General features: G+C 40.8%; 2 protein-coding genes across 8 annotated transcripts in view; one reads left to right on the top strand and one right to left on the bottom strand.

The window, feature by feature from the left end:
- The window catches only part of MYH15 (myosin heavy chain 15), a gene marked incomplete at its 5' end in the record, with an annotated part of 45,741 nt that extends 37,438 nt beyond the window's left edge, over positions 1-8,303 (top strand). Inside the window, 8 exons of the mRNA XM_082043113.1 lie at positions 113-305; positions 993-1,196; positions 2,200-2,325; positions 3,725-3,895; positions 4,392-4,496; positions 5,635-5,730; positions 6,240-6,377; positions 8,181-8,303. Of these exons, the coding sequence (XP_081899239.1) occupies positions 113-305; positions 993-1,196; positions 2,200-2,325; positions 3,725-3,895; positions 4,392-4,496; positions 5,635-5,730; positions 6,240-6,377; positions 8,181-8,198 (1,051 nt within the window). The 3' untranslated portion in view covers positions 8,199-8,303. The remainder of the gene's footprint in view (positions 1-112; positions 306-992; positions 1,197-2,199; positions 2,326-3,724; positions 3,896-4,391; positions 4,497-5,634; positions 5,731-6,239; positions 6,378-8,180) is intronic.
- HHLA2 (HHLA2 member of B7 family) lies at positions 6,401-18,983 on the bottom strand. Of its 7 annotated transcripts, none has more exons than XR_014183117.1 (8): positions 16,574-17,573; positions 16,187-16,311; positions 14,739-15,059; positions 14,007-14,267; positions 13,213-13,503; positions 10,479-10,570; positions 8,982-9,181; positions 6,401-6,805 (listed from the first exon to the last, which is right to left on the bottom strand). XR_014183117.1 is itself a non-coding variant. In XM_082043111.1 (8 exons), the coding sequence occupies exons 3-8, from the start codon at positions 16,248-16,250 to the stop codon at positions 9,155-9,157; spliced, it is 1,056 nt and encodes a 351-aa protein (XP_081899237.1). In that variant the 5' UTR covers positions 16,251-16,311; positions 18,175-18,242; positions 18,881-18,938; the 3' UTR covers positions 8,323-9,154. The 7 variants fall into 7 exon arrangements, 5 of the variants coding, with proteins under 5 accessions (XP_081899237.1, XP_081899235.1, XP_081899238.1 ...); XR_014183118.1 differs by lacking the exon at positions 6,401-6,805 and adding an exon at positions 8,323-8,852; XM_082043111.1 differs by lacking the exons at positions 6,401-6,805; positions 16,574-17,573 and adding exons at positions 18,175-18,242; positions 18,881-18,938 and having other exon boundaries at positions 8,323-9,181.
- Between the last annotated feature and the right edge of the window lie 90 nt (positions 18,984-19,073).

Raw genomic sequence — 19,073 nt, 5'->3', positions numbered from 1 at the left:
ATACTATTCCTGGAAATGAGACACTTTCAGAAAGTGAAGTACTGTTGCATGTAGTTCTGCATTCCTGTGCAGAAAGGAAGATCACTCCATTCATTCTTCATGTCCTTTTCAGGAGAAATCAGCAACGTGCCATAGATTCACTCCAGTCCACCCTTGATTCTGAAGCCCGGAGCAGAAATGAGGCCATCCGGCTCAAGAAGAAGATGGAAGGGGACCTCAATGAGATGGAAATCCAGCTCAGCCATGCCAATAGGCATGCTGCAGAAGCAACAAAGTCAGCACGTGTCCTGCAGACACAAATAAAGGTACCCTGAGAACTGCCAGTCCCAAGCACCCAGTAGTAGGTGTGGGCTGGGTTTCATTAGCACAAAGCAGAACAGCAATGGTGATGGTAATTAAGAGAGAAGGTACCCCCAAGGATGTGCAGGGAAAGTCCTCAGTGATCATGTCTGGCATAAGAGAATACTGAAATATGGATTTCTTTCAAGACTTGTGTACAAGCTGGATGAGATCCAGTCATAAAACCCTCACTGGCTACAGCCTCCTGCAGGGGCAGAAAGCTACTGCATGAGGAACTGAAAATCTGTGATTTCCTTTTGAGATTGCAAGTCCTTTAAATGTGAAGAGCAAGTCAGGCTGGAGTACAGTAGTGTGTGTATATTCAGCTTTGTTGTTTGTTTCAATAGTTGTAATATGTTAAAAAAAAAGTGCTTTACTAAGACAAATCACCTCTTCCATGCCTAAGCAGCTAGTTCTGCCTCAGGCAGAACTGCAAGCTCTGACAGATTTGAACACGCAGGCTTTTTTCCCCCTTACACAACATAACGCAAAACCTATTCAGATGACGGTGTGGAGGAAGCCCTTCTACAATAACAAAGCACTGAAATTCTTCAGGTGGACCCCATGCAACCTCTGGGGTCCTCTTACATAAGCATATCAGCTTGAAATGGAGTTGCACTGGTAAAAAAACCCAAACATCTGTTTTGTTAAAGGAGCTTCAGGTGCAGCTGGATGACTCTGGACATGTGAATGAAGATCTGAAGGAGCAGCTGGCGGTGTCTGACAGGAGGAACAATCTTCTCCAGTCGGAGCTGGACGAGCTGAGGGCTTTGCTGGACCAGACTGAACGGGCGAGGAAACTGGCAGAGCATGAACTGCTGGAAGCCACCGAACGTGTGAACCTGCTTCACACTCAGGTTGGCTTTTTCTCTGCTCTCTCTCTCACTGGGTCAAGCTGAGCCTGGTCTTTTAAGCACTGACACTGTTTGCCCATGGCCATCATAAGCCAGACATGCCTCCCTCTCCTTCAAGGGAGAAAACAAGGACAGGAATTTAGTCACTCTGTAGATAAGCCACCTCCCTCCCTTTGAGTTAGCTGGAACTGATGAATCAGCCAACTGCTTCAAACAGTTTGCAGAGAAAGCAATGATCAAGATAACAAGAGTAAACCTGATTTCTTTCCTTCTTCCACGCTGTAAAGCCAGTTTCCCGCTTTTGTTGAGCCATGGCTGGGGAGGCGAGGCATTCCTTTGGAGAAGTGACGCAGGTGCTGTTCTTGTGCAGGAAGCTGGTGTTACACAGCAGTGGAAACTGCAGGGGCCAGGTTCTAACACGAGGTGTATTGTGCAGGGCACAAAACTACTCTGCAACAAAGTACTCTCATTAAGACAGGCCTTTGGACTTTGTCCCTCTATAACGAAGTACACTGCAGTTTTTACAGGGTCATGCAGGGGCATGCCCTGATGCGCCAGCATTTTTGCACAAAACTAAAGCTTCCCTTCACCAAATAATGGTCAGAGAGAGAGGAAAATGTGCTACAGGCTGGTGGTGTTTTGCAACATTTACTCCAGCCCATTGGTGACTCGGGGGTTCTGTTTTAATCACCTCATTGACTAACGGATCAGTAGTTTTCCGGGATGAAGTGCCTTATTCATTCTTCTATTTCAGCCTCTGGCTTATTATTTTATCTGAATCAAAACCTAAATGTTTACAGCTTTGAGAGTATTTTCAATATTTCCTCAGTCTGAAGCTAAGTTACATAGTAACCCACATATCTGGCTCCCTTCCCAAATGCTGCTGTAACCCAAAGCACGCAAAAATCAGTAAGTCCTGGTGTGCTGTGGTATTCAGAGAAGTTATATTTCTAATCATCACTTTTCTTCCTTTTCCACTGTTCCTTTGTGGAATTCTTAATAAAAGAACACAAGCCTGATCAATCAAAAGAAGAAGCTGGAGGGTGACATTTCCCAGATGCAGAATGAAGTGGAGGAATCAATCCAGGAGTGCCGGAATGCAGAGGAAAAAGCCAAGAAAGCAATCACAGATGTAAGTGGGCTGGTTGCCTCCTCACTTCAGTACTGCAATGTCGTAGTACAACTAAGAAAGTATTTTCCAAGTCACCATTTCTGTGCTTGTTACAAAGCTCATACCTACAAATAACCCCACAGTTATCTGGAGGTAACTGATGAAACTTCGGAATTAAAAAGGCTAGAGGTAAAAAGAGAGGAAGGACTTCTTCCTGATGTTTGGGCTTTGGTTGCTTTTTTGGGGTTTTATTGCCCTAAGAATGCAGTATCCACCGATCCTCAAAGTTTCCGGTCATGTCACCTTTGGATCAGGTAAATCATACATGTGGGTAGGCTAGACCATTTCAGGCTGAACTAGCGCTAACTGCTCTCCTGGTATAGATAGAATCTGATGAGACAAACAAATTACTGAATACCAAACGAGGTACCCTAGACTTAGGTGTCTACTGGAAAAACATGAGGCCTAAGATCCCAGGAGGAGAAATGGAGTGCATTCTTCCTCTAGAGAAGACATAATTTGGGCAGGTATAGTTTCATTTCCCACAGACCTGGAGAAATCCACATCTTCAGAGTTCAGCTGATGTATCACATGATACCAACAGATAACAGGAAAGCTAGAACTGGAGGTTTCTGTGAGTTACATGTCTGGAGTGCCTGGACAAAGCTATTCCTGTACCATGTTCTTTACTACTTCTCAGCTGACAGCACTATTGCTGCCTGCCAGAGAGAAGACACTGATTGTCCTTGATTCAGCTCCAGGCTGGATTGCAATGACTGCTGCCTTCTGATGACTACTCAGTGTGGGTAAAAAAATCTGTAAATGGTTCTTGGTGGCAGGCACAAATGTCAAAGCAGGAATGAGCTAATTGGCACCCTTGTTACCTGTCTTACAGAATGGATAGGGACTATGTAAGATGTTAAAAATGAGCTTCCTATTGCAGCACAGACAGTAGAAACTGCTCTGCTGTTACACTTGCTCAGGCAGCTCTCATCTGTGGCTGCGCAGCGAAATTTGTCTGCAATTTGCTTTAATCTACTACCTTTCAAGAGCTCCAAACACCAAGATTAAATTTTGAATAAGTTCTAGATAAAACTCCTGTAGTGAGTGCCATAGGCTTACTTGTAAGCATTATAAACAAGGATATTATTTAGCACAGATACTAAAAGAAAAAAAAAATGTGGGGAGCAACTCTTAAATCACAACATTAGAATGTGGAGGGAAAAAAAGGCCTCCAAGGCTATACTTCCTTTGCATTTTCTCTGTCCAGGGAAGATATGCACACACAAGATATCCTCTGGAGCTTTGGGTACAGGGAATGATCCAAGCAGTGGATAATCCAAGATCAATCTTCCGTCATTTTTTCTGAGATAGAATTCAATAGCATAAGAGAGCTGCTGTAAAATGTGGTTGTTTTCAGGCAGCAATGATGGCTGAGGAGCTTAAAAAGGAGCAGGATACTAGTGCCCACTTGGAAAGAATGAAGAAGAACATGGAGCAAACCATCAAAGACCTCCAGAAGCGGCTGGATGAAGCAGAACAAATAGCCCTGAAAGGTGGCAAGAAGCAGATCCAGAAACTGGAATCCAGGGTAAGTTTGTGATCCCACTTTTGACCACTGTCTCCCGGTGGACCAGGCAGGTGTGTTAAGGGTTGCCTTTTAAGTTCATAGTGGTCAATAAGGGATACTACGAATGCTTCCTTCTATTTCACAAAATGCAGATGAGCAGTGTTGGAGGTATGCTTCCCTTTCATCATCCAGCTAGAATGAGCTGTTGTGGCACAGCAGATGATCAAGCCCTTGATTAAAAAAAAATTATTTAAAACCTTCACATTTAAAACCAGGAAAAGCCCTTGCAATGCTTACTTCAATTAAACTTTTCTGGCCTTTGCATGTGTCTGCACTGTTGCTGGTGCAGTTTAAATACTTTTATGAAAAAGCAGAATGGAAAGGTGACATCTTGATCTGTTCCTGAAATTTGTCTCTGTGGAGATGCTGAGAAAATGAGCATTTCTTGACCTGGGAACTAAATTATCTGCTGCTTTATATATGTAGCATAATGACAAGGGTTTTTCCTTTTTTGCAGGTTCGTGAGCTGGAGAATGAGCTCGAGACTGAACTCCGTCGCAATTCAGATGCCCAAAAAGGAGCCCGCAAATTTGAGAGGCGCATAAAAGAGCTGACTTACCAGGTATGCTGAGGACAGTAGTAACCACTAGGTCCCTGGAACTAAATGTGTTCTTCCAGTGTCACAAGTTGCCTCAGTGCTTCAGAGAAAGATGAAGGACGAAGAACTGCATTACCCAGAGCTTTATGAGTGTAGGAAGCTTTAGGGATAGGAGGACCACCTCTCTAGGGCTACCATCATCTTGCTTGACTCATTGTGACTCATGTTAGAAAGCCTCTATTGCTGGGATTTGGACAGTTTTAGCACAGCATTAATATGGAGCAGGCTTAGATGACTATTCACACTGCAAGAGAAGAAAGAGCCCAGCTGTCTCTCAGCTGTGCCAATGCTAAGAAAAAGAGCCAGAAGGATTCAGTTGACTCTAATGCATCCCTCAGTGTAGGGTTGCCCAGTCCCAGGGCTCTGTCACCTATTGCTGAGCAGCAATGTCTCGTTGTGAGCCTCCCACAGGTTTGCTCACAGCTGCTGTTGTTTCTTGCCTTTTGAAAAGGGTCTTCAGCACAGAGCACTTATCCTTTTGATTTCAAGAACACTCTTAAGCATATAATTCCATCCATCTGCTTCAGGAGATTATTTAGCCTCCTAGCTGTTGTTTTACTCTGACTTTTATATACAGAGGCTGAAGGTGGTTTTCTTAAAATACAGTGCTCTGGCACAGGCAGAATTATCTGGTCCTTCTGCTTACGGACTGTGACAGCTTAAACCTGGCTCCTTTTACCAGAAATGCCTCCAAAACAGATTTTAAAATATGAAAATGACATATATTTGAGGCACACTCATAGGTCTGTTTCACTAAATAATGACACACTCTATAATGACAAGAGCGCTTCTCATCCCTGAGCAAGGAACTCTCTGTGTGTTTATGAGTATACTTCTGAAAGTGTGTGCACATATATATGTATGTGTATACATATTTACGTATAGATATATATAAATGGGGATGGTACTCTCTTAGTCTTCAGCCTCTAGGCTTACATACATCTTTAATCAACCTATACACAGGGTGATCAAAATATGGCTTGTTTGTATTTTGAACTATAAGTTTCTAAAATCACATATATGGCAGCCATACTTATTTCATTGTGGGGGACGCTTTAGGCCTTTTTCCACTGTCAACCTAATTAATGGTGTTTTGATGCAGTCAGAGGAAGATAAGAAGAATCTGGCCAGGATGCAGGATCTGATTGACAAGCTACAATTGAAAGTGAAGAGTTACAAGCACCAAGCAGAGGAAGCTGTGAGTAATTATCTAGGCTTTTTTACCTTTGAGAAATGTATTGTCCTAAATCCACAATCTTTAATTCATAGAAGCTTTTAGTAGAAATGCACATTTTGTGTATTACTATTTGTATTTATATTCATATAAACCCTGTATGTATAAATATACTTATAATATATATTAAGCAAAATATGTAGCATTTGTGTTGATTATATTTAAGAAAAGGTATTCAATTTTATCTTAAGATTGCAGTATCATTTGCAAGGGAAGGGGGAAAGGAAGGAACAGGGAAGACTTTTCCTCCTAGTCCCTCAGGAGGCATGTTAAGAACCTCCCAGTTCACTTAACATGGAGAGCGCCACTGGAAACATCAACTCTGTAAAACAACAGTCTCAGTTCTCCAAGAGGCGACTGGTTCCCCTGCAGCTGTTACCCGGGCCTGCTGAGCTCTTTACGTCCTGCTTGAACTGGAAAGCTTAGTTTCATAGGGACCGGAGGAAATCAGCTGCACTGTTTTCTCTCACCAGGAAGCCCAAGCCAATCTGTACCTTTCGAAGTACAGAAAACAGCAACATGACCTGGATGATGCTGAAGAACGGGCTGAAATAGCTGAATCTCAAGTCAATAAGCTGAGGAGCAAGTCAAGAGATATTGGCATGAAAAAGGTATGCTTATACCATATGGAGTAAATGCAACTGTTTAATACGCAGTAGTGGATGCTATAAAGGCAGGAAGATCTGTTACATCTTTAAGTAGCGTGGACTAGAAAAAATTCTTGTTTACTACATTTTTTAAATGTCAGTCTACCATTTATTTTAATATTAAGGTTAGCCTTTAGGACAGCAATCTGATGCTTAGGCAAAATGAATGTTCCGTCCTCTTCATGTTGTCATTTAACCTCTGTGCTCAGCACTCGGAAGTTTCCAAAACTGGTACTTTTTTTTCTTTAATGGGATATTAAAAAGCTCCATCTTTTTCTCCTTCTGATGATGTAGATTTCTATGTATGTAATACAGCCTGGGAATCATTGCACTAGCAGATTGACAGATATTTTAACATTGTTCTTTCAACGAACTTGTATTGATTTGAAGAGCTAGATGAAAAGAAAGTATTAGTGATTAGTCACTTGGGTGCTGGGAAGTCATTAGTAATTAGAAATATATTTGTGGTGATTTGCACTTGCGCAGAATGGAACAGAATAATATTGATGATACTAAAAGGTGCCTGAGAACCTGGTCTAGAACTGAAAGCAAACATTTGCTTCTCTATGCCTTGTGACAACAAGGGCAAGGACGAATGAGAGATAGAGGAGCTGGGTCGTTGCTTTATCTGTTTCATTTGCCAGTGAAACAAAAACTGCCGTGGTTAGTGTCATACAAGTTTTGTGGGGGTGACAGCTCTTGAGTCAAGAAAGAGGAAAAAAAAAACAACAAAAAAATCATATAATTTTGGTATTTTTATCACACTTGATCCCCACACCTTCCTTCTCTCTTCCACATCCACCATTCTGTGGGAAGAAACACTCCAATTTCTGCTTTTATATTGGAGTAAAAAACCACCTTCGACTGAAATAAATGACTGTAGCTCCACCATCTAGAGCAGAGCTGCATTAAAACTGCAGGAAAATCTGGTCTCTTACACATTTACATATTATGGAAGCAGCACTGTGTAACTGAAGCTCAAATGAGTTTTGCAGCTTTTAAGAGTAAAAAATTTCCACATATTTTCCTTTAAATTATTCCAGCCCTAGAAAAAAAATGAAAACTCATACAAGTTCACAAAGCCATGGAATCTCACACACACTGAAATAGTTGAACAAACCATGAGAGTAATTAATTTTTTTTAATACTGTTAAGAATTATGTGTATTTCCTGTATCTTACTAGTACCCTCTTTCTGCCTCAAATATGCAAAAATAATAGAAAAGTGGATGCCTTTTTTTATTAGTTAGATGCTGGTTTGCCAACACCAATTCCAGCTCTGGCTTATAGCGGAGTATTGCGCTGTCAAAAGATGAGCCAGGAACCATGTTCAGGCAGCGAGTGCTGTCCCAAAAGTCATGACACATCTCCTTTGGGGAGAGAAAGGCACTGGAGAGACTACTTCCATTGTGTAGCATTAGAAATATGTTGTCTACTTCGACTAGTACCCATGTTCCTGGCCACTCTGAGAAGTGTGTGTGATTCAGAATGAATACCACCACCTATTGAAACAGGGCTGTATAAAAGCCATCTGCTGTCAAAGGGAGATGAAGTCTAGCATGAGGACAATAAACCTGTATTGTTAGCTGAAATAAGACAGCAAAGGTTGGCTAGATAGGTGCTGGTCTCTTTCAGATAAAAACTGGTAATACCAGGGAGCAGAAGCATTAGTGAAGATAAGCTTTTGTCATTTACTTGTGAACTTACTGTAAAAACCCCTCAACGCTTCAATTTTTAACACTTGCAAACTATCTCAATTGCATTTCAGGTTCATGAAGAGGAATAAGTACAGTTCAAGCTGACAAATATGAGAAGATGCTTGATATAATCAGGCACAACTGAAAGCAGATGTAGAAAAAAATAAGCACTTACAGAAATAAACATCAAGCTTATCAAATTCAGAAAGACTGTACAGTGTATTCCATTCATTTATTTGTGTTTCTATTTTGCCAAGCTCCAGGGATCAATAAAAGCTTACATCTTGCCAATAGCCCACTTCATTATGTTGGAACAAATCCTAATTGGCAGATCTCTGAGAGAATCAAAACCAAGGGCAAATCCAGTTACACTACACAGCCACATGCATTTCATGTGCAGACTGCTAAAGCAGCACAGATTGAACCCGTGCAGGGGGACAGCCCTTAAAGCTGGGCTAACCCTGGTTCCATCTGTCCTGCCAGTTGGAGGCTATACAAGTTTTGTAGGAGAGCAGGACATCAAGTTTTCCATATGAACAGTCAGTTTAGAAGCTTCCACTACCACCAGCCATAGGACTTTTGTTCACCAGCTGCAGTAGAGACATAGAAGACGCTGTAGAGGGACATGTCCCATCAGGTGTGTTCTCTTAGATGTTTTCCACTTTTAAACAGGGAGGTCGTCTTTGCTTGAAATTAAAATACTAAATGAAGTGCAAAACAGTAAGCCCTCTCTTTCTTCCATACTGAAAAAAAAAAAAAAAATCCCTCAAAACTGAAATTTCCTCTGTAGAAACTTTTTCATTGTCCCTTTAAGATCTTCAAGTTCCAATTTTTCATGCCAGCTCTTTACACACAAGTGTCAATTGACTTACTTTTTTTTTTTCCCCCATCATTTCAGTTGTTTGTTACTGTTGCTTAACCACATTTCCATGTGGCTTTAAATGTAACTCAATAAGGAAGGTGAAGGAACTCTTTGTTCTTTTAAGCAGCAATCTTAGTAGTATCTGTGTGTGTGTAGTGATTTTCCTCCGTTATGTCAAGGTGCTTATATGATTCCTCCTCTTCTGTGTTTCTAGTCAAAACAAAAATGTTTGTCAGAACTACTGATGTGTAAAATTAATCCTCTAGTGGGAACAGAACAAGACACACTCACTATAAATATAAACCAGTACTTTACAATTTAACATTAGCCAAGTAAAATAAATATCCACATAGCAGTGCAGAAAAAATCCTGTTTCTTCTATCCAGTCCTCCATCAATGTAGCCAGACCTGAGTTAAGATGTAAACTGTTCCGGTTCCTCTGATTATATGTTAAAGGTCTCAGCAGATCCCAAGATAAATCAGTCTTGCCTAAATTATTTAAATTAAGCAGCTGCATCTCAATAGTATGTTATTATCTCTAATGCATGTTAACATTAAAACTGACTAATAAGAAAAATGCAAGTGAATCTCTAAGTGAGAGAAAAGAGAAAAAAGACTGAGACTCAGTCATTTTAAAGTTGTCCTTCTGGTATGTTCTTGTTGAACCTCTCAGTAACCATTGTAAAATGTCTCCTGAACCTTATCAAATTCAGACTGTGACAAAATCCAAGGCCTAGCAAGTTTGAGGGTATAGGTCTCCCTGAAGGACTAAGAGCTAACGTTCGTTTTTAAAGGATAATCACCTCAAAAGCAGAGGAAGGAGACAGAATACTATAAGAAGGAGCCAGCCTACTTCAAAAGCACAAGAATAAAATGCATCCACTTGAAGATGCTGTACACTAGTAAATAGGAGAGATATGCTGAGAGATGAGATCAGGGATTGTATGGTTATAACAGTCTCCTAAGCAAAACAAGTATTATAAATTTTCACACCGAAGTTTTGGTGAGGTTAGACGTTGGCTATAGTTGAAATAGTAATTTGAGCCCTAATGAAGACTAAGTATGTGTATTGTTTGAGATTTTTCATGTTTTGGTTTGGGGTTTTTTTGTGTTTTAAACACAAGATAAAATTAACTAGTTTGATTAATTTTAAAGCAAGTTATCTGAAAGTATCCATGAAGGGCAACCAACTTTTTCACCTTTTTTATAAAACACAGGAGAGCATGTGGTCAAGGGAAGATCATGTTAATATTGTTACAACCAAAATACTATTGCATAGAAGTACCAATGAGGGCTTTTTGGACTTAGAAAATAGTAAGAATAAAGACAATTTATTTATGCTGAGACTTATCATCCTACATTTTCAGTCTTTTGTATGCCTTAACTCATGAAAATAAAATTTATGTTTTAACATGAAAGTTATGTTTTAACATAAAAGTAACAATCAAGGTCTGGATTTAAGCTTAATAGTACCTTTAAAAATAACTCCCCTAATGATTGCACATACCTTGAACCAGATCGAGACTACTGATACCAGTACCACTGCTGCGATCGCTCCAGTCACTCCTAGCACAATGTTCTTGGTGTTACCTGAATATTCTTTAAAAATACAAATTCCAAAAAGTTTAACAGAAGTGCTAATTAATGTTCACTATTGTTCAATAAGTATACCAAAGCCAAGGATTTTTTCGTATTTATAGTCTAAAAGCTATGGTTTAGGGAGAATGTCTCAGTTTCTTTTAATGTTACTAATGTTCAAGTTACTTGACCCACAGTACAAGACTTTTAATGACACTGTAATGACTTAAGTGTGAATAGCTGAAAGCATATTATTTTACTTAATTGTGCTGATACAAAATTCCATGTGTGCTCATGTAATACAATTTGATGACTTCTTAATACAAGTCCCATTTAAAAACAATCAACTGCCCAGTATGCCAAACAACTGCTTCCAAGGCTCAGTGCCATTAACGGTACTGCTGATTTCCAGTGGAACAACTCGGTAAGCGTTATCCAGCCTGGACCACAGATTTCATGATTTCTGTTATGAAATCTTTGCAACTTTCATCCAAAATGTTTCCCAACTTCATGATGCAACCATGCCATCCAGGTGGGTGCAAGAAGCAACAGATGGGTGGTAACGATGGATTCCACAGGAAATAAGAGCCCATCTAGCAGAGGTTGGTCCAGCACAGCACCAAGTGTCTCATTACACCAGCAAACTTCAACAATGTGAGAACACTTGGAAACAGAGGACTCATTCCTTTAAGTGTGGTTCTTCTACTTCAGCCTTCCTTTCTGCTGATGCATCTCATTCAAAGAATCTGAAAAATTCTGTACTCCTCTGGAAACTCCCTATGGATGTCTAGCAAACAATTCGAAAATGAGAACCGCCAAAACAGTGCATTTAATCTGGCCATTGCCTTCAGATTGGCTCTGTCCCCCCATGCAGACCTGTATTTACAACTTGTCCATTCCTTTGGTAGAGCAGCTTGAAGCTGTGACCTTTCTTTACACAGGAGAAGGCCTCCAAAATGATTGTAAGTTCATCTCACTTTTCCCCTTAGAAGTCGCCTTTCCAGTGGCACTTGGAAATCTTTCTCATGGTTGAGCAGCTGCTGTGGTATGACCACTACCCAACACACTGATCTAGGTCATTTCCTCCTGCCTTACTGTCTCTATCTCCTTTTCTGCTTTCAATCTGTGCTGCCAGAGAGATGCTAACCTCTCTGGGAAGTGTCTTCTCTGTTCTCTATAACGTATCTCTGGTCCACAGTAGGAAAATTCTGTGAGAGGCACAGTAATTTAGCCACTAAAAAGAGGATTTGTGTCACCTGTGGCTACTATGAGATCCATCCGCAGAGAGCAGGTAGAGAAAGGCATTTGTATAGGAAGATCCAGATCATATTTGGACTGGACAGGTGCATGTGTCTGTCTCCAGTAAATGCACAGGGAGACTGATAGACTCAAGCACGTAATTTAGGAGCATCAGTTAAGTGTGTAATTCCTTGGAGGTTTTCAATGCCATCTACTTCAGAGGCACAATATTAGGTTTACAGGATAAGGAAGATCATGCTGGAATTTGAGCTTCAAGGAAGTGTGTTTGTCCAACTTAAAAACTTTCTTTAATCTAACTCCCCTCCTTCAGATTGCATATAGCCGCTGCCATTTAAAACACACCCTATGTCATGTTTTCAGACTGAAAGCAAGCTATCATGGGAGAGGGGGCAGAAGGGAAAACCAAAAAAAATGCAGTTATTATCAGTTATTCTAGCTCCTTTTCTGCTACATTGCCTCTATTTTTCATATCCTACTGGCTTGTTTCAAGTTCTCACTTAAAACAAACAAACAGACAACAAATGAGGTACCTAAGATTAATTCTCAGACTTTTAAGTGATTGTATTTAACTGTGTAAAACACTTATGTGCTACTGTTTGAATGCTAGCGTTTTTTCCCCCCTTTGGACTGAGATTTAAGGAGGCTGCATCCCAAACAGCATAGTATTTTTGAACACATATATAATTTGTTTGCACTATAATTTTAGAAAGCTGGAGTAAATTTTTTAACCTTCAGTAAGAGTTTTCAATAGTCACAAAAGTTAATCAGTAAGTCTTCTTGAAACTGGAGACTGTGATAACTCTAACTAGGACTTCACAGCTGGAAGTTTACTACAGTTCATAAAAACTCAGGCATGCATATAAACATATATTTCCCCAGATCTAAAAAAGGCCTGCTGTGTAGAATTAAAGCTTTGAAAACAACAACTGTGCACTCTCCTCAACACAGTTTCTTCTGCAGCCACATTTATACTGTGTCTTTGGGCTTCCTTCCGTCTCCTTGTTACCCTTTAGAAATCACAGTGCAGTAGGTTATGAGAACAAGTGCTGCTTTAGAAGCTGTATTTTCTATTAGCGGAGCAGTTAGGACATGAGTGTAAGAGTTCCTCTGTGCCCTCAGCTCTGAGGGGAGCTGGTGGCAACTGCAGGCAGCCACCAATTTTGAGACCTTTGCTGCAACGAGCTGGTAATTGCAAAAAAAGAAACTTTAAGTCTTTAAATAAATCTATTTCAGGGAACTTTTTTTCCCCCCTGGGACAACAATAATAAAGTATCTCTTCTACACACTTGTACTTATTACACAAGATGATTTTTCTCAATGTTTTGCAGACTTCTGATTGACCCTTTCACTCTGCATTCCCCTCACTGGTCCCCATCGTCTGAAATAAAAGAGCAGCAACTTACCGACTTGCAAAGTTCTCACAGTAAGTTTTGTGTAATGGGGTGTTGAAATGTTACACAGGTATTCTCCACTGTCATCTGCAGTAAGATCATGCAACATCAGTGAAAAGTCATTTTGGTTAATCTGGACTCCAGGTTGGTAAGAGTGAGATGAACCATTGAAGGAGGCCAGGACTGAGATCACTGCATTTCTGTTTAATGTCCAGACAACACTGAAACCTTCAGTGTTTGTAGAGTTATCGCTGTATTCACAAGGAATCACAATGCTACTTCCTTCCATGTTAGACAGTTCGTCTGAAACAGATAATTGAAGAACCCTCAACCTGGGCACTTAAGAATGCACTTGAAAAGAAGTACAATGAAAGCATCAAACAATACTAAAAAAACTCTCACAAAAGGTGGGGAATGGACTGAGTAAGGAGCATATGCATCTAGAGCAGCAGGCAAACCTTCCTCTCCCTCATATAGCCCACAGGTTCACTAAGGTTTCAATGTATTTTGTCTGAATTCATTCTTTTCTTGATAGAGTATAAAATTTGATTATTATGCATTTATTGAAACATGAAACAAAAACGTTCAGAGTAAAACTAACTTACAGAAGTGAGAGCTCCCTCCTCTTACCCTTACTTCTTGGGCATATGCTGCCTTGTAATTCTAACAGACGAGTTTCAAAGAGGAAGGCACATTGTTTTGCACCATCCCATATACGTGTTGTCCCACTGCAGAAATACTGTATTTAATAATCTGAAACCAGCTGTGACATTCAGTAACGATGCAGGAAGAGACTTTATTCCTACCTTGCATTTTCCATTCAGCAGCCCACTCTTCATAAGGTAGATGAATATGACACTGATAAGGATCAGCTGTGTTTACAATGTTCTGGTCACTTCTAAGAGAATACAGAACTCCATCCCTGGTTTCTTGCCGATCTGTTTCTTGGATGGATGTATTGCCTTGTACCCAAGATATATGTGGTGCTGGATAAGTGAGAAAGGCATAGCACTTCAGTATTCTTCCTGTGTCTGTCTTTTGGTATTCCAGTGCATAAGAAGAGGGAACTGTAGATTAAATAAATAAATAAATAAGTAAAACTCCTACTACTTTCAATACCCTCTTTACCTTGAAGCAATCAGTCTTCTGAAAAAAACATTGGGGAGAATAAATGTTGAGGACAAAATTTAAACTGTGTTTGATTTCAGAAGAAAGCATAGCATTATTTGGTTTCAATGCCAGGGTCTGTACTGTTCTGAGGAGCCACATGATGTTTAAAAACTCAAGCATACTACCTAGTTACCCTTTAGAAATCACAGTGCAGTAGGTTATGAGAACAGGTGCTGCACTTAAAATTTTCAGCTCATATTACAACATTTCACCAGAGAAAATGAACTGTCTGATAATACTATCACGCCCAAAAGGCGCTCTGTTTGGTTGAGGGATTTTGATTCCATGTGATAAATAACACGAGAAAATCTGTTGGTGTAATCTCATTTCCACTGGTACAATTCAAGCACTTTTGATGTCTTACTGACCTCTTACATGCAGCATGACTTCCACTTCCGTTCTACCTTGTTGTGTTCCCACATAGCAGTTATAAGAGCCCTCATCAGTCACAGTCAAGCTACTGAGTTTCAAGGAAGCATTCCCACTAGGAATGTTCTGGTGGAAAAGCTGTGTTCTATGTCTGTAATCCGGGTGTTGTCTTTCCAGCTGATCTCTCTGGTAGTAGTAGCTGTGCACATTTCTGTCCCCTTTCCTCCAGTAAATTACTTCATCATCACCAGGTGGGAAAGAACAAGGGAGGATGCAATCCTTGGAAAACAGCCCTGTTACTGTGCTCTGTTCTGCAAAACCTAAATCCCATAAACACAAATGAATAAGATAAATTAAATCCAGTCTACAAGTATATTCCTGCCCCTCCTTATCCCTGGCAAAAAAAATGCTCTGGCAGGCAGCACATTCTTACCAAGCATGTCTCTGGGACAGGAAGGATCTTCAATTGGTTTAATCAATATTGTAATACAGAGCTCTGGTCTTTCAATTTACAATAATTTAAAGTAGATATCCTGAGTGAGCACATACATAATCATATTGGCACACCACCACCCCAGTTCAATTGCGTTTCCAAAAGCACCACCTTCAACCTCAAAATGTTTTGAGTTGCAGCTTGCTACTCACTCAAACGTTCATAGTGCCATGTTGCAATGACCTGAGTTAATGACAACCTTGCATAGTGTCAAGCAGTTGTACAGTCACAGGAAAAAAAAAGGATGTGATGGTGGAACCAACAGAAAGCCCAGAACTTCTTGAAACAGCTTTTCCACCACAAATAGTGTCAGGGAGCTCTATCCCAGCTCCTGGAGGTAATTAAAGGAGGTAAATAAAACTTTGATTCCTCAAAGTTAATTCACACAAGTAGTATCATCTGATCGCTGTTAACATTTAATTTAGGCCTTGCTGGCATAAAAGAACAATTTTAAACCAATCTTTTAAAAAACAGGTTGCATCGTCATATGGACCTTCTTGGCCAAGGTCAGACAACCTGTCAGGCTGCTGGCGAGTGTCCCGCTGCAGCTGTCTTCTCAGAAATTCTGATGCCCTCTCCAGCTCAGCTGGCAGGGCACTACACATGACTTTTCCTCGGCCATTCCAGTGCAGATTCAACCAATACACTTCAAAGCATTTTCAGTACAAACTGACAACTACTGCCTGCTGAGCAGTCACACAATGCACTCCAACAGCCAGGCCATGGGGCAGAAATGTGAGCAGGTAACAGTTTGGGCGCTCGACGCTGTTGATGGCCATGGCCATCTGTGAAGCCATCTTCCAAACAGTTGTCTTTTGCTTTGGGAGTGTCTCACATTACCCCAAATCAATTATTTACTATTAATAAACAGCGTTTGAATTAATTAATTACTCCTATTAAGAATGATAAATAATTGTCTTATTATTTTTCATTAACAACAGAGCAAAAACCTACCCCAAAGCGTAGCAGCTATTTGAAATAAATAGATGAGAAGAGATGGAATTTTCTGTCCTTTCATGTCTTCTCTGGTTCATAGTAGACTCAGGTCAAATCAACAACATAAAAGGAGGGGAGAAAACCTGTTTAAGTGCAGGTAAAATACATACCCAAATTATAACATTATAACATTATAACTTAAATGCTAATTACATACTTCTGTTGTCAAGAAACACCCCCCAAGGAAGAAGGATCCCACATTCTAAACATTCAAAATTGGACATAGGAAGTAAACCCAAACTAACTAGGTTTTACCTGAATATAAACATATAGTCTCCGCCTCCACCATTTTGTACACCTAAACCACCATAGAGCTGTTAGAAGAATGTTAGGGGTTTTTTTTACCTCTTCTGATGTCACAAGTAGCCAAAAAATTCAGGGACTTGTTGTTTCAGGTGTTTCACGCAGGCAGAGTTTATACGTATATATAAAAATAAATAAAACCCACAAACGTACAGCTCTCCCAAAGCCGCAGCAGTTCACGTCTCCCCTGCTCCTTTCACAGCCACACCTACACATACCAGAGCTCAAGTAGTTAACACACAAGTTCATTGCTGCCCCACAAATGAAAGCAGTTTGTTTTTTTTTTTTTCTGTAGGCTGAATCAGCTTCTATATGTGTGAATCTTTCGCAGTTTTTGCATTTGTTTCTCCCTCTTCAGGCTTAAAAAGCTTCTTCTCGTAAGTGCTTATTTTGCCTGGCTTTATTGAATGCATTTCTAACAATAACTCCTGCAAACTGTAACTGAGTAACAGAAGACACCAGGTACTGTCAGCAATGTGATTTCTACAGCAGTCATGCTGCTTTGGGATTCTTCTTGGGCATTAGAAGAGCATGAGCACCATGGCCACAGCAGAGACCAGCAATCCTCTCACTAAGGCAGAGCATAGGAATCTGATGCAGGGAGAGAGGCATGTTCTTTATGGGCACAGGACAAAGAGAATGTAAAATACAAATCATCATGACACTCTTCTCAGAAAGCTGCTAATCTGAAACAAGGACAGTAGAAGCCTTGGGCTGTCTGCAGGGTTAGGTAGTCTATTTTCACTTTAATGGTATTTCACTAGGGCTTTGTTTTCTCTGAACAACTCAAGCTTCCTGTGTGCTACCCAGTGGGAGAAACTGACAGAATGACTCAAGCATTTTGGGGAAGAGGGCTTCCAAAAAACACCCCAAGCAAAATGCAGGAAGAAGTGAAAGGAAGCGGTGTCTGACCTAGAAGATCCCAGGTAGTGTCAGCTGTACACACACGACCTGTGTCTCCTGCTTTTGGAGGAGAACCAGCTTTCCCACCCACTGTCTTCCCCACCATCCTGCAGCAGCTCCAGCTGATCTCCAGTTACAACTCCTCGCAGGTCTTACTTTTTCATATATCCAGCTGTAAACTACCGCACCTCAGGCCAGGAGCTGTGCTATCAGCTATCCATAGGTACAGCTGCCGCCACCTCTCAGCCTGTCGACATGTTCATAGCTTAGTCTTAAACTGGGTAAATGTTTAACACAAATGCCCCATGCAAAGCTTTTAGAAACATACCCCTGCATGTTGAAGAGCAATTGTGGGCTGGGCCCCGCACAGTGAGGCTTTATCTGCTGTGAACAGTGTGTGGAAGGAGTCAACCAGATACCACACAAGTCACAACAGCTGATACCTTATTGGGTGAAAACATTCTTCACCGTAATCATCATGTCTGTGGCATTAAGAGTTTTGTTTTCACATCAGGCTAAAACCCAACCTTTTGATTTTTATTTTTTTTCTACCCAAGGACTTCACAGTAACAGCCTTAACACAAAAGAAATGGATACTCCTTGTCCCTACTGCTGCTCTGTTGTTTTTGTTTGTTTGTTTTTCCTGAGATATTGTTAGACAATGTGAAAGTCTAAAAAAAGATACATAAACCAATAGAAAGGTATAAGCCAACAGAAAGGTATGAGGTACTTATACCTACCAAAAAGAGGACACGAAAGTAATTTAAAAGTAGAATATCTATCCTTGTTTCTTGAATGAAATTCATGCCTTTGGGATAATAGAATAAGGTGGGTTTGAATAATTACACACGTGCACACACACATTTTAAAATACATTTAAAATACAGCTGATATATAACTATATGTATGGGTCACCATCCCTGGAGGTATTTAAAAAACACACAGATGTGGTGCTTAGGGACATGGTTTAGAGGTGGGCTTGGCAGTGTTAACAGTTGGACTCGATGATCTTCAAAAACTTTTCTAACTTAAATGATTCTATGACCCCGCCCATCTCCACTCGGCACTTAGACCAAAACAAAGGCACCATCTACCACCCCCACCCCCCGCCTTCTTCATGGTTACTGAACGGAAGTGACGAAGCCCGCTGCTTTATAATCCCGCCCCCTCGCTGGCGGCGTCTGGTACGGAGAGCCGCGGTGAGGCGGTCGCCCTGGGCGTCCGGCTGCTGTGGAGCGGCGACTGGGTGTTGACCCTGTTGTCAAGAAACACCCCCAAAGGAAGAAGGATCCCACATTCTAAACACACAAAATTGGACACAGGAAGTAAACCAAAACTACTAGGTTTTACCTGAATATACACATATAGTCTCCGCCTCCACCATTTTGTACACCTAAACCACCACAGAACTGTTAGAAGAATGATAGGGTTTTGGTTTTTTTTTACCTCTTCTGACTTCACAAGTAGCCAAAAAAATTCAAGGACATTTTGTTTCAGGTGGCCTGGTCGCTGTTATGGTTCGCGTCAGACAGGCGCGCCTTCACGGCGCCGCGGGCGCCTGTGATTACGTCAGGAGGCGGGCTTCGAGGCCGAGGCTGGCGGGGATTGGTAGGACTGGTTGCCTCGGTTACGGGCGGCG

This window comes from Streptopelia decaocto, assembly GCF_964273445.1.
Source record: "Streptopelia decaocto genome assembly, chromosome: 1".
Lineage (NCBI taxonomy): Eukaryota > Metazoa > Chordata > Aves > Columbiformes > Columbidae > Streptopelia > Streptopelia decaocto.
The sequence above is the reverse complement of the archived record's forward strand: the minus strand, read 5'-3'. Positions and strand labels throughout refer to the sequence as shown.